General features: G+C 39.2%; 1 protein-coding gene and 1 long non-coding RNA gene across 3 annotated transcripts in view; both read left to right on the forward strand.

Annotated features, from left to right (window-relative positions):
* LOC135500935 (transforming growth factor beta receptor type 3-like) overlaps positions 1 to 10604 on the forward strand; it is a 50897-nt gene extending 40293 nt beyond the window's left edge. The window contains exon 14 of the mRNA XM_064792635.1: positions 333 to 10604. Within this exon, the coding sequence (XP_064648705.1) occupies positions 333 to 613 (281 nt within the window). The 3' untranslated portion in view covers positions 614 to 10604. The remainder of the gene's footprint in view (positions 1 to 332) is intronic.
* A 2318-nt stretch (positions 10605 to 12922) lies between these two features.
* LOC135501783 (uncharacterized) lies at positions 12923 to 14029 on the forward strand. 2 transcript variants are annotated; one of them, XR_010449636.1, is made up of 3 exons: positions 12923 to 12959; positions 13259 to 13361; positions 13840 to 14029. It is a non-coding gene; the product is annotated as an uncharacterized LOC135501783 (long non-coding RNA). The 2 variants fall into 2 exon arrangements; XR_010449637.1 differs by lacking the exon at positions 12923 to 12959 and adding an exon at positions 13075 to 13093.
* Positions 14030 to 15218: the final 1189 nt, after the last annotated feature.

Below are 15218 nucleotides of genomic sequence, written 5' to 3' on the forward strand. Positions count from 1 at the left end.
TCCCCTCCCTAGTGATCTTAGCTGGTGCCTCATAACTGCCTCAAGATCAGGGCAGTGATTTCCCTTCTTTAACAAGTTTCGAATTGGAAAGAGCAACATCTTCCCTTGAGACATGGAACATGGCATATCCTCTATTGCAGACTAAATCTGCAGGTGAAGTCATGTCCAGTTCTTTGTCATAGTAGAGACCTTCATTCAAGTCACGGTCTTCATAATGTCATATGGCAGTTTTGTTGTCTTAGGCACTGTTGGCGAGGGTGAGATATTTGTACCTCTTTAGGAGAGGTGACAAATTAGTGAAATTCTTTGACAACAATTCTTGTGCGTTGCAGATAATAATGACGACATGATGGCAGGTCTCCACCCGCGACCATCAAACACGAAAGATAAAGAGACGGTGCGACCAATCATCGTGCAGGGACTTGACTCGGGAACAGTCATTGGCATCGCGTTTGCGGCGTTCATCATAGGAGTTCTTCTCACCGCCTCGTTGTGGTATATCCACACACACACGGGCCCCGGCACCAAGCAGCACAAGCGCAAAATGGCGCGGCGGCGTGGAGAGAGCAGTGGCGAGTCAACACCTAGCTCGTCTGTTCCAATGGCGGTGTAATCTTTTTATGGACTGGGGCTATTCTGAGAAAATTTCACATAATTAGAACAAAATTGACTTAAAGTGTCTCAACTTTGGAGTGATTATAAGAAATGCTTCGTGAAATTTTTATCGGCAATTCATTATAATCTTGATATTGTTCCTGTCAATGATAATATTTACAAACTTGGCAGAATAATGCCTGTGGTAAGAATCATTGTTGAGCAGAGTGATTTTCAACCTTGGACGTTTACTTTCGAGGCATTTGTAATTTTTGAAATTTTCGAGAATAATTTTTGTGGAGGCAGAATGCGTCCTCAGTCCTCAAAGATTAACCTCGCGACTTGTGTACTCCAAGACGCATTTATTGTATTCTTTAAGCAGCTGATGTCAAGTCAGGTTTACAGTTGCCATCTTGGATGCAAATCCAAAATGGCGGCATGCGGTGGTGCGCCTAAATTTTCACCGGTTTAAGTCCGCTGAATTTTGGGTTTTCGAATCTCAGGTGACATAATATAATTTATAAACCCATAATGCAGTGGTGCAATTTATGTATAAAGCTCAGGACTGATTTTTAAGACGATTTATTTGATTTGCGGGTATGATACAAGTCGCCCTGTTTGCTCTTTTTGCCATGAAAAACTAATATTATATTTTGTGGCAAAAACTCTGTCATATAACACGACAAGTCGTGTCTTCATATCATGCTCATAAAAATGGTTAAAATCTACATTTCATGATTTCTTACGATTTTTGAGTTGTACTCAAACTTTTCTGAAATTCAGAATTTCCTCTAGGTGAAAATTTAACGGTGCCGCCGTAGAAGTTTTCTGAGGTCAGAAATGTCTGTCATCATACCTCAATAGTGTAACTACCTCTGTGGACAGTCTGGTCTTATGAGCGTCGTACTTGCTTCAAGAAATTTAAACTCAGGTTTTCAAGGTCGATGGGCCGAGAGTGCTGAGAGCACTGTGGGCGAGGGTGAGATATTTGTACCTCTTTAGTCAGGAGAGTATGGGTCATATTCGGTCAGACGGGAAGATAAAAAATATGAGTAAGAAAGTATGATAAATTCTTTGACTGTTTTCAAGCAAGGGCATATAGTGTTAAGATGAATGCTTGGGACACAGTCGAATGTTATTTGAGTGCTTGTTGTAGAAGCTGAGGTAAATGTTCTGTATACAAGCAAATGTACTGATACTGGTACTCGGTATGTGAGCTAGATTTCACGAGCTTGAGTCCTCTTGTGAGTGTACTCTGTATACAAGCTAGAGTGCTCTGTGCACAAGCAATGTACTCTGTATACAAGCTAGAGCACTCACTACTAAAGTTTTAGCCCTGTGTATACAAGCTTGCGTGCTCTGTATATGAACCAGTGTATGCGGTATATACAAGCTAATGTACTCGGTGTTCGAGTGAGTGTAGTTTGCATGAGCAGTGAGTGTGCTCTACTTTATTCTGATTAATGAATCTGATTAGCACACTTTCAAAGTATATAGAATACTACTATCGTATTTCACAGGGCATTAGAATCGCATTGTTCGCAAAGTGAACATAGAAATGAAAGAAGCGGGTTTTGACGCATGTGACATGTGTGCAGGTGAACAATTACGACGAGAAAAGGTACGCTAATCAGGAACCACGACTTTTTGTTTCAAGTTTGATGATTTTGTGGTTGAAACGGGTATTTTATGATATTATGTTTATAAGTGTAGTGTTGTTGATGTGAGGTTGTGGGGACATCTTTCATATCGGTGAGTCAGAAGGACTGTTGATACGTTCAAGGTGAACTCACAGCCTCTTCATGTAAATCGTTTGTGTTGCATGCAAAGATAATGAAACCTTTTTGGACCTAGGCCAATTTTGTCTCTAAATTGAGAAAAACGAAATACTTCTTTGTATAATGTGCTTGTTGTGAGCGTATCATCGATGTGCCAACAATTTCAAATCTTGAGAAATTTTTCAGAAAATTCAAAATTGATTTCTTTCTAAAAATGCCCTCGGTCCCTGAAGGCTTAGACTTATAGTTGTTGTACAGTGAGTTAAAGCCCTAGAGTTGGAATCATCTGGGTCTTTAAGGTCTACCTCTGCCTTCATAGGGTAATTTAGCTATGATGGAATCGAATGATTTTTGTATATTTAAATTGCTACTGTTATTACTGTATATCCCAACTGGGAAAAAGGAGCTCAAGAACATTTTCTAATTAATGTCATGGGTCGTGATGCGGGGCTCGGGGTTCCGCGGTCATTTTCTAACTCTAGGTGAACTCTGTTGCAGAATTTACTGTTGCGTCATATTTGTGTATTTTTGGCTTTAGTATGCTGTTAGGCAACCAGGGGGTGCTCAGGTAACATTAGAGCAATGGTTCATTTGGTATAAGGCCTTATAACTCATCCTTAAAATTATCAACTTATCAACCAGTAAGACCATCCGGTTTGATTTAGTGTGGAAATAGCCAAAAGTTTGAGAAATCAATGCAATGGCAGCCCCCCCTGTATGATAAAAACAGTTTTGCCAAGATATTGTTCAGGTTGCCTATCAGTGTGATGTTTATTGTTCGTTTAAGTGATTAAACTATTTTGCCCAGCAACTCCAGGGAACTTCAAACAAAATGCAGTTGACAGCTTTGTCATCCCATGACTGTTGATGCATTCTTTGTAAAAGGCCTAAAATATGATTTGGAGAGAAATTTTCTATTAAGAAATTGTGAGCTTTTGGTAACTGTGTTTTCTATCTGAAAAAATGTCTATTTGTGCAGTATGTCGAATAAAATTTCACTAATTAACTGATCATCGCTATGTAACGAAATGCTAATTAACTGATTGTTGCTAATTACCGCTGGTCACGGAAATGTCTTCTGTTGACCTCAGGAATTGTACAGTAAAATTATTGGGAGATGTTTGCGTGATCAGCTGGGAATAATCGACTCATTTGTTTAGACTTGGTGTGAAAAATAGTATTTTTTTCCGGAACAATCTTTTCTGATATAATGTCAGCAGATGCTAGGCAATCTTCTCTGGCCCAGTTGCTCATCATTTCATTGTGTACATGTAGACTTAAAGCTTGATGTAATAGGCTTCGTGACAAAGGGGACTCATTGAAAGGTGTTTCTGATTCATCAATGAAATTGACAGAAATTAAGGTATTATAAATTCGTGTTCAAATTTTGATATTATGAAAATCATGTAAAGTTTTCATGACAGCACCCTTGGTCATTTATGTGTTATGTTGAATCTAAAAACTATCTGTGCTTCCAGTAAACTGATCAACAGTTCATTTTCAATTCAAAATTGCTCCTTTGACTTTGCTGTAAACCGGTGTATGGTGTTGTACTTAAAAACATTGAACAACTGGGCCGCTCATACTTTGTGTTACTCTGTTCTCCACCAGGCGTCGCTTCATAGCTTATTCAACACCGGCATAATTTGACCGAATCTGTCAAAAGATTTTGGACGGAACTGGAGAAGGATTATTCAGATGGTAAATCGGATGAACTTCTCTTGAAATATTTTCCCACTCCTTTCTTCATTTTTGAGAAAATTTGAGCAGAGGGTGTGGTCTGCTCAAGTCGGGGATTGAACAAACACCCTTCCACACCTCGTTTTTTGGGCAATTTCAAAGAAATGAATGTCGTCTGCTCATGTTGGGCTGAATGAATTGAGGAAAAGTAGGAAAAGACGTCTGCTGGAGAACAGTATTATAAATCCTGAATTTGGGCATTGACTTTGTTATACTCTTGGTATTAGCTGCTGCAAGGTTTTAGATGCCACTTTTCGTGGGTAATGAACTCAATTCAACTATCAGTAAATTGGTTATTGATGTGAAATATCAAGTCAAATTTAGGTAATCAATGCTAATTCATTAAAATTGTAAAAATTTGAAATTGTCACTTCCAATCAACAAATTTCGATGAAAAAAGATGTGTTCAACGGATCATCTGAATTTTGTGAGACATGAGTCACGTTTGGTGTTTGATGGTCAAAACGTCACAGTATTCTTCGCTTGGATGACTACATGTAGCTCTCTTGTTGATTTCGTATTAAAAGAAAATGTTGAAATTGAAGGCAGCTAATTAGGTAACTCAGTCAAACATTGATGCGTTTAGCTTAGGTGCCGACTGTACCATGCGAACACAAGACAGTCATAACCATGACGATGGCATCCATGTCTGGGGCGGGAAATTATGGGGCAGCATTTTTTGTACGTGGGTGTTTAATTTCACGGTGCATTCTATCCTCAGTGTTTATATTTTGGGTTTCCTCTTAGGCATCCACTTCAACATATCGTTGGTCAAGTTGTGACAGTTCTGTGAGAAGTTTATCATGTGTAGGCTTTTCAACACCAATGGCAAGCAGCCTGGTATTCATAGAAATTGCGACATTATACCGATATTTACATTCTGTGGCGAAGGTTATTCTCACCCTGTGGGACTTTGTGAAATTTGGTTTCAAATTTGGAGAATTTCCAGGAAGAAAAATGTCTACTGTGAGTAAGCATTATATCCACTCGGCCGAGACATCATGCCACAAATCGCCCCTTTTGAATTGTAACGCAAATGGTGAACCCTCAAAATGTATTACGCTTATAAATGAATGAAACCATTCTTGTGAAAAGGGTGTGAAAACACGTAAAATCTCACTTATCCGTTCATGATTGTAATGCCTTTGGAGTGTGCTTTGCAATTGTCACAAAGAAACCATGGATTTTTGAGGTTACATAAAATTCCACATTTTCACAAACGTCTTGCAGTAGCAACAGTAGCGTAACTCAGTGGCAATGGCACTCGACGGTGCTCATAAAATACTCACTCCTGCCAAGCCACAGGGCGGCGCTACGGGGTGCATTTAAAATCATCACGAAAAATATTTTTATATCTTCACTAACATTAGATAATCATTGTATCGAATATAAGCTTAATAATAGTCACTATGACGAGGTTCTAATTGGTTGTAAATATAATATTCAAATTTGAAGTTCATGTTCGATTCTTTTGGGTATTATAATCTAACGTGTGACTGTAACGACAGGCGGTCTATTTTCAATTTGACATTGTATAAAGCGGTATTTGTTCGTATTGTGTGTAAAGTGGTACAATCATACCTGTCAATCGTTGAATGTTGAAATGACCTGGGCATCAAACTCCAGAATCAGCGGGAAAAATCTCAACCAGATTTGAAAATATAGATATTCTGACTTTGATGTTTCCTGCAGAATCTTGAGCAAGAATTTGTCCAGTTTGGTGCGCAGGTCCTGTGTTGTAGATAGGATTCTCAGTATAATCCAAGTATATCTAGCAGTTCTCCATTTAAGGCTTTCTCTTGTTGGTTGTGACAGGCACCATCTTAGAATAACCTCTCTCACTGGGTGATATGAATAAAGTATAGCAATTGCTTTTACTTCAGTTTTGTACAGAAAGGCCCAGTGTAAATGTACATGGAGTTTTAGATAAAAGCATTTGCTAGTCTTTATTCATATCACCCAGTATCTACAGCTTCATGCAAGAATGTTTGACTCGATTCAAATGAAAAATTTGTAACATTTGTTTCCAAGTAAAAAAACTTTTTGAAGAATTTTTTTTTTTTGAAGGGAAAGTTTTTCATATTGACGACATTAGTAAGCAGATTCGGCAGCCAATCAAAAGGCAGCTTCCATGTGTTGCGGGAAATATTGAAATTTTTGGATATTTTTTCGTACTTTGTGACCGTGACATATGGATTAGATATAGTCCTTCTAATCTCTCTGCTTGTCTTTATTGATCCTATGAAATAATCTCGCAAAAATTGAAATATAATGGCCATTGACGAGTGAAACAATTGACTACTTAACACTGTAAACAGTGGAAGGAATTTCCTCTTAAACTTGATCACCATGTCAACCAATGAACCTTTAACGACCAATAAGAGAACGCCTTTGTCTTTTACCTCATTGTGTAAATAGTGTGGCAGGTAACGCCATCGTTTATTGCAAATTGAAACTACAATCACTACATTTACGTTATTATAATGGCAGCAGTTCATACATATTATCGTTGCATGAGTGTGGTTCCGTATCTGTGTTTAGAAACTAGGTCACCATCCGAGAAATTAGGTCGTTGTTACGTGTACGGTACTCCTTGCAACTGCTGCGTATGACATTTTGTTGTGGATTATGGTAGCTGGAATTACGAATTTACTTGCAGTTTTTTGCAGGAATTGTAAATTTATATGAAAAATGGCAGACAATGTTAATTCCTTCTTTAGCACATTCTGGCACGCTTTCTGACATGTACGTCATCTTAGAAATTATTTTTCTACACTTTGAGCGAAAAATTTGATCAAAATTCGATAAATGTCAATTTAGCATGTCTTGGCATATAAACCTTCACCAGATCAACCTGGGTACTCATGTAAACAGTTCTGTAGACTTATTGTATCTCTACCTCCTTTGTCAAAGAGTGTGAGTGTTTTCTGCCGTCATTGATCGAATCTTGCTGAAACACCGCCCCTTTTGTCTTCCGAATACAAAAGACTTAGGCCAGGCAGCATAAGCATCTTATGACTATTTTAGATAAAAGGGGGCGTTTCAGCACTATTCACTGAAGACAGACATATATCTATGTATTTCTACTTCACCTTCCAGAATCCTCTACATGTACTATTTGTTTTTTGTATCGTAACGAATAAGGTGCCAATAGTGAAAATTCAGAAATTATCTCAAGATGGATGAGGCTTATGGAGCAAATGTTTTTAATCAGAGCAAAATGGAGATTTTGCATCAATACTTAGAGAAAGTTTCTTCAATGGTTTTCGTGACTAAGTTATATACTACCTCTTTGCTATTAATGAATCCCATGACACATAAACATAAATTGTATATAGTTTGATTTGAATGTAAAATTGTAGTTTATAAGTCTATCCTGTTTAATCTGTACACTTTTAAGAGTAAATTTCCAGTAAGATCAGGTTGATGCAGAATTTAGTTGGTATTTTGAATATTACAGGATAAATTCGCCTGAAATATTTGTTAGAACAGCATAACTGATATTATGGTTATTGTTGGTTGAGTCTTGCATTAATGACACATACACCAGGTTTTACAAAGGCCGATTCATTACCTGTTGATGTTATTCATTATCTAGAGGTCATATTCATAAACCTTGTGGTAATAATTACCCATTACCTCATGGAGATTTACATTTTGTAGTGGTAATATCTATTACCCTCTGGTAACAACATTTTTCTGATAGAGGAATTGCAAACTGAAAATGGCAGGATATATCAAAGCTATCCAGGTTTCATCATAATTCTTCCAAGAAAAATATTTAATTTTGTTCAGGGGTTATCATATTATAGACCATCTAGTTCTTTTCCATATGCTGTCTACGGCCTCCACTCACCATTGGTACACTCTCTGTCAAAAGTAAATGGCCCGTTGTTTTTTCTTTCGTATTTCTAAAGATATGCCTAGGTTGAGGCTTAAACTGTATTTTGTTATCATCAAATGTCACGTTTGAATATCGAGATGTAAAAATTGCATTAGCAGAAAAGGATACATACCTTCAGAGTCCTGAGAGACAAACTATTGGGTGTTTACTTTTGACAAAGACTGTACTTCTGACTTGACGTGAATAATCTGGTCAAAGTCGTCTCTGACCTAGCAATGTATATTACTTTTATTTTGTGATTATTGCATTATTTGATTGTTACTACCTCAAGACGACTCACCCGCAGACGCTGCTACTCAGTGTAAACAATACCTCATGCTTTGACCAATCACAGGCTGACACGATCAATAACAATGTGTATCATTTTAGGTTGGAACATGTTGCTTCGAGAGACTTGTGTAAAGTCTCCTACTACATTGGATTTTGAGCAGATATCGGAAAATTTGCAAAAACCCTATCATAATGTATATGGCACTGTCAACTCCCCAGGTATTTGAATGTTTTGACTTCTCTTACCTCAAATACAAGATGGCCACCCTAATCCAAGATAGCCAGCCTAATTCAAAATGGCCACCCTAATCCAAAATGGCCGCAGAATTACCTGAAACCTGCTTGAAATTAAAACCTTAAATGTTTGCATTGTTGTCGTTCTGTTTGCAGTCTTAGGCGTGTGAACTGGTCAAGTGGCCGGATCAACACTAGCAGACTCCAGCTCACAAAGGCAGCGTTGTACAGGCAGACGATTGTGTGTTTTTTTTCATAGTACAGATAAGAGCTGACTGGGGCAACAGTTCTGTTGCTCGGTTGGTGGATTGTTTTTGTAGTACAGATGAGGAAGTTTGACACAGCATTACTCTTTTAGGACTTTGGCGGTGTTCAGTTTTATACTGGAATTATTGTACTACTATTGTGTCACCAGTAGTGACTGTATAAATGTACATGCTACTTTGCATAAATGCACAGGATATTGTGCATAAATGCACAGGGTACTTAGCATAAATGTTGATGATCCAAACAGTTGCTAGATAGATAAACAGTCAGGAGAACATGATGACAAGATCATTTTGAGTGGGCCGTCAGCAATTTATAGTTTTAAGACCATTAGTCCTTTAAGGGTAGTGCTGGCCTCTGGAGTGTACTTGGATAAGTGACTGTTAGGTGTGGTATGCCGCAATGCTAACTTCGACAATACTTCTTTTGCAAAAACTTACTTTGAAATGCTTTATTCGGTAACCCAACGAGGTCACAACTGCTTTTGTGGCATAGTTCTGACAGAAGTGGGGCTATTCCCTGTGAATTTGGAAAATTTCAAAACTTTCATCATTAACGGGCAAGAATGTACTTTATAAATATGAAAAAATTATGTGCCATAGCCTTACTGCTGAAAATGAGAATAGATTATTGTATTTAAATCTATATCATCTTGACGCAACATGAAATCTCTTTAATCATGATTAAAAAAGTTTGATATTTGAAAATAAGTATCCATATTGCTTATTGATTACCTCTAATGATAGCTGTTTATGATACATTACATTTTGAAATTAATTTATTGCAAAAATAAAGTGCCATATCAATAAATATCGAAAGCCAGAGTTATGTGCTGTCATTTTCTGCCCTGGAGACAAATTAAAATTATGAAATGAATATCTAAGTTTTTGTATTGTTTGTATGTATATATATTCTGTTCATCTTTGAGTATGCTAATTACCCTCCATGTGCTAATTAATTTGGTTTGTGCTGGGTAAGATGACGCTTTTCATTTACACCTTTCAGTCAAAAACTTAACCAATGATTATTTTTGGCAGCAAGGTGATTTAAATGTGCATGCCACTTACGAACCTTTGGTGTCAGTCTGACATTAAACTCGATAGTGCTTGATATGTTTTCACACAATACCATAGCATGAATATTGAAAAACTTCCAAGTCGTCTAAACGGTTGTTGGGAGTATGACTCAACGGTTACAACCATAAACCCAGGGATACATTCTAGTCTTGCCACTGAACAATAGGTGGCACAATAATCTTCCAACGGGTAAGTTTGTGTACTATAAATTGCAAACTTCTTTTCTCGGGTAAAATTTGAGTAAGGTGTGAAAATTATGAGTATTGTAGATTTTCTGCATAACCAAGTGTAATATACCATTTGTAAATGTTTTGCGCTGAGGACTATTTTGATGTTGGTTATTCAGAAAGTCTACAGATGGCACTTGATAGATAAATGACGATTATTTTTGTGATTTTGTTCACAGTTTGTGAGTTTCAGAGCTGTGAAAGATCATCAACCATTGGCATAGTGAACTGAATTCTGTGCAGACTGGCAAACAGAAGAAATAGGATTAAAAACTGTCTGTTTGTGGTAGTAGCTTTAAAAGGTTTCAACTTTCTAAATCATCTTGATGAGCATTTTGGTTCAATCTCATCCTGTAGTAGGTGAACCTGAATTTGTGTTGGGTTATTAAAAGGAACTCTTGAAATCTACTCTTAACAGATTATGTCATTGTTACTCGTGGTATCTTTGTGGAGTCGTTTACAATGGACATTTGTAAATGAGGAATAAAATATACATTTTATGAATGAATACGTACATAGGTCTCTTTGTCTTTCATGTTTGTGCTGTACTGTAAACAGGGTCAGGAAACCTCTCAAAGTTCAATGTGGCATCACCTGCGTGAGATGTGTGACAGCTCCTGACCTGCTTTGCAGCAGAATTGAAGTTGAAAAAGCTTGGCAAGTCTCCAACCGGCATCTAGAGCCCACACTAAAAGGACAAATATCACCCCTTGTGAATTGGAGATTGAGACATTGTCACAACCTGTCTCTGCCAATTTTCCCTGTAATATACAGCATGTCTCCGAAAGGATCAGTAGAGCCCCAAGGGCATGGAAACATTGCCACAACCTAGCTCTGGGGGAGCTGTCAAGAGCTCCATAGGAGCCTACATGGCCTGAAGACATCATCACAATCTACATTGTATCTCAGTCTCAACATATGGACAGACTGTTGCAATCTTTCTCGTCACAGAGGATGTCTCAGAAAGAACCTGTACACTATAGTAGAGACCATCAGCCGAGATGGGGTTAATATCGCCATAAAAGTTAAATACTCTCCCAAACGATGAAAATTCCAAAAAACAAAATTCCCATGGTCTGAGCCAAACGGGCTGCAAGAAAGGGTTAATAAATAACCGCGATCTACTTTGCTACACAGGATGTCTCAGAAAATGATATGTAGCGCCTCATGGGCATGAAGACATCGTCGCAACCTGTCTTGTCTTGCCAATGGACAGACGGTAGTTGCTATCTTCCTGAATGTCTGAGAAAAAGGATATATATGTAGCGCCCCAAGGTCATGAACACATCGCCACAACCTGTCTCGTTCAGACTAAATGCACATATTGCATGTCGTCATCTTTTGTTTCATACAAATGTCACTGAAAATGATCCGTGGGGCTCCACGAGACTGAATACATCGTCACAAGCTTTCTGTCTGTCGCGATCTACTTTGCTATACAGGATGTCTCAAAAAAGAATCTGTAGCGCCTCACGGGCATGAAGACATCATCACAACCTGTCTATGTCTGATGAAATGAACAGACTACTGCACTCTGCCTTGTTTTACAGGGTGTCTCAGAAAATTATCAGTAGTGCATCGAGGACATGAAGACATCATCACAGCATATCTCTGCCAACCAAAACGATAGTTTGTTGATTGTCTCAGAAAAGGATCCCGAAGGACATGAAGACATTGTCGCAACCTTGGTTTACATTAGACTACCGGGGCAGCCCATTGCGTCATCCTAATTTGGTCTCCTAAGGGTGAGAAACGAGGCCGGTCCACTGCGTCTGGAGTGTAGTTCACATTGGCTTGCACATACGTTTATCAGATATCCTGTCTTGTAAGGCAGATTGCCGCCCATATTTGACGCGCGTACTCTGTAAAGCTTAGCAATGTCAATACATTGAGGGTTAAGATGGTTGGTTGAATGTTTTTGCCACGTCCTCCACGTTTTTCATAACAGAGAAACCAGTTGGCACAAACGACTGGGCGGCCTGAGGGAAGTTTTACTCACCTGCTTTCACCATTTGCATAGTACTCTGAAACTCCATGTCATATGCTGTCGTGCATCAAAGCCTGAAGACAATACAATAATCTATCAATCTATCAATACGTATGGCCCACCGCTGTCCGTGTAACAATCCTATCTCTGAAGTTCATCAAGGTCTGAAAACAATGGAACAATCTATCAGTTTGTATCGCTGATCAGTGTGTCTATGTCACATCGTCGCTGACAACGATTTCACAACAATATGGACTACGGCTTTGACGGGGCGGGAGAAGGAACGGTTTACATTCAAGCCATGTCTATCGTTGCTTGTCAAACACATATTATTTGACCAGCAGTGACAAATTTTTGAAGGCTGTCTATGGATGTTTATGAATGCCACCTGGAACATTCCCACTTCAGATGCGTTTAAGATTAAAGAGTATTCATCCCCACCCTATTCAGTATTCCATAAATGGGTATTTTCATGGGATGTGAAATGTATGAAACAATTCCCTGTTCCTTCAACTATAGAGCTCGGTGAGCACAGTGACCATCCTTGTGACGGAAAGACAAAACAATGTATCTTCATCATTGCCGTATTGCACGGTTAGAGATTCCGTTATGTTTTTTGTCCCAAACGGATAATGTCGGGGACAAAGTCACAACCAGAATGAAGGGACGATCGTTAGGCGCTCCGGACTCAGTATACTGGCCTCGTAACTCACCGTACGCGAAGTTCTTTAAGAGAGGAAGAATGATTCCCTCGTTTATGGATGAAACTGACGCACAGAGCTTCAACAAATATTTGAAAGCGAACAGTCAATATTGTCATCACATCTTATATCCCACAGGCGCGATTTGCGGGGTGTCACACCTTCACAGCCATCACACAGGGTAGGTTATTCTGCGGAGAGGAGCTTGTTGAATTTCTACATTTTGTCTCATCCATTGGGTACTTATCACGCTAAGGGAGGGCTGAAAAGATTGCCACAACCGGAAAAGACGAATTTTGATAAGCACCGTCTTAGGTACTCAATACCGGGAAAATATCAGGTTACTTAGCACAGTCGTTGGTCGGGCGACGTCAGTCGATCCGATGGGAATCGCCCGCCTTGTGATGCAGTATCAAATCCTTAATCAGCCAAAGATGAAATTAGCGGTCGCTGGATGTACCCATATCTTTTATGTTTTAGAACTTTCAGGAAACCCAGCTGTCCAAGATGAAGAGTCTCGTATTGGTTTTGTTTGTGTCTGCGGCAGTGCTCTGCTTTGTCAGCGAAAGCTCAGCTAATAGAGGTAAGTGAAAGGGTTCTGTACAGTCATCTTAATCGTTGCTGTCCTTTTTCAAAATGCCCAAGCATCATTGTCCGGGGAGTGATGACTAGTCACAACCAGTGCTGAATAGTGCCGTCCTGTTGACAGTGTACAATGCACTATGTCTCACTAGGCGATACTCGGGTTGGTGCATAACACTTTTTAGCATTTAAATGTTAATTTGAGGTGTTTAACAGTAGAAATTGATAGGTACTGGTTGTTTCTTTAAACTTTGCTCAGGAAGAGTTGTCACTTCGCCCGACACCTCGGCGACCGTCTCGGCTTTGGTCTACAAATTGACTCCACCCTCGCGGTGTTAGGCGAGGTAACAAAAACGTCCAGAGCGAATTACAGCGGCGGCGTCAATTCCATAAGACAAGCACTTGTGGAGAATAACCTTACAACGGTCCGTGATTAGAGAATGACATCACTCATTCATTTCATTTCGTTGTCTTTACAGATTGTAACGCCGAATACAGCAAGCTTTGCCAGCCAGACTACAAAGGTCCCCAATGCACTAATGGATGTTTCTGCGACAGGCTGAGGTTCAATGCTGGGAACTGTTGCCATTCGTGTGAATGCGTCTGCTAATGAGAGGAAAATGATAGACCGCAAGATGTTAATTCAAATAAATAAATGAATTGTCTGTATTGCCGAGTTGTCTTTAATAACTGTTAACATCTTCTCATCTGTAGCACGGAACTACATGTACTATGCCAATGGTAAAAGCAGGTCAGTAAAACTTCCCTCAGACCGCCTAGTCGTTTGTGCCAACTGGTTTCTCTGTTATGAAAAACAGAGGACGTGGGTAAAACATTCAACCAACCATCTTAACCCTCAATGTATTGACATTGCTAATCTTTACAGACTACGCGCGTCAAATATGGGCGGCAATCTGCCTTACAAGACAGGATATCTGATAAACGTATGTGCAAGCCTATGTGAACTACACTCCAGACGCAGTGGACCGGCCTCGTTTCTCACCCTTAGGAGACCAAATTAGGATGACGCAATGGGCTGCCCCGGTAGTCTAATGTAAACCAAGGTTGCGACAATGTCTTCATGTCCTTCGGGATCCTTTTCTGAGACAATCAACAAACTATCGTTTTGGTTGGCAGAGATATGCTGGGATGATGTCTTCATGTCCTCGATGCACTACTGATAATTTTCTGAGACACCCTGTAAAACAAGGCAGAGCGCAGTAGTCTGTTCATTTCACCAGACATAGACAGGTTGTGATGATGTCTTCATGCCCGTGAGGCGCTACAGATTCTTTTTTGAGACATCCTGTACAGCCAAGTAGATCGCGACAGACAGAAAGCTTGTGACGATGTGTTCAGTCTCGTGGAGCCCCACGGATCTTTTCAGTGACATTTGTATGAAACAAAAGATGACGACATGCAATATGTGCATTTAGTCACAATGAGACAGGTTGTGGCGATGTGTTCATGACCTTGTGGCGCTACATATACATGTACATGTACATGTAATATAATAACTAATACTAATATAAATAAGTGTCCTTCACATCTGATAACTCAAAATGAATTTATTGTCAACCGCATGTGTTGCACCAATTGTCAGAGAAAATTTGGAATTCATTATTGAGATCAACAATGTTAACATCTTGTTGAAATCAACAATGTTATACCCGGCACGTATGTGCACTTTTTTACGCAAACCCTTTTTTTCAGAAATGGCACGGGTTTTTAATAGCAGGTGGATTTCGCGCGACCAGCCGCGCTTTAACTTAAGTAGCCTACCTTTGAAAAGTTAAAGACAGAGAAAATGAACATCTTTATTTCGTGTTGAATAGAGAAAGTCCCCCGTTAATCGATG

This window comes from Lineus longissimus, chromosome 17 (assembly GCF_910592395.1).
Source record: "Lineus longissimus chromosome 17, tnLinLong1.2, whole genome shotgun sequence".
Classification (NCBI taxonomy): Eukaryota; Metazoa; Nemertea; class Pilidiophora; order Heteronemertea; family Lineidae; genus Lineus; species Lineus longissimus.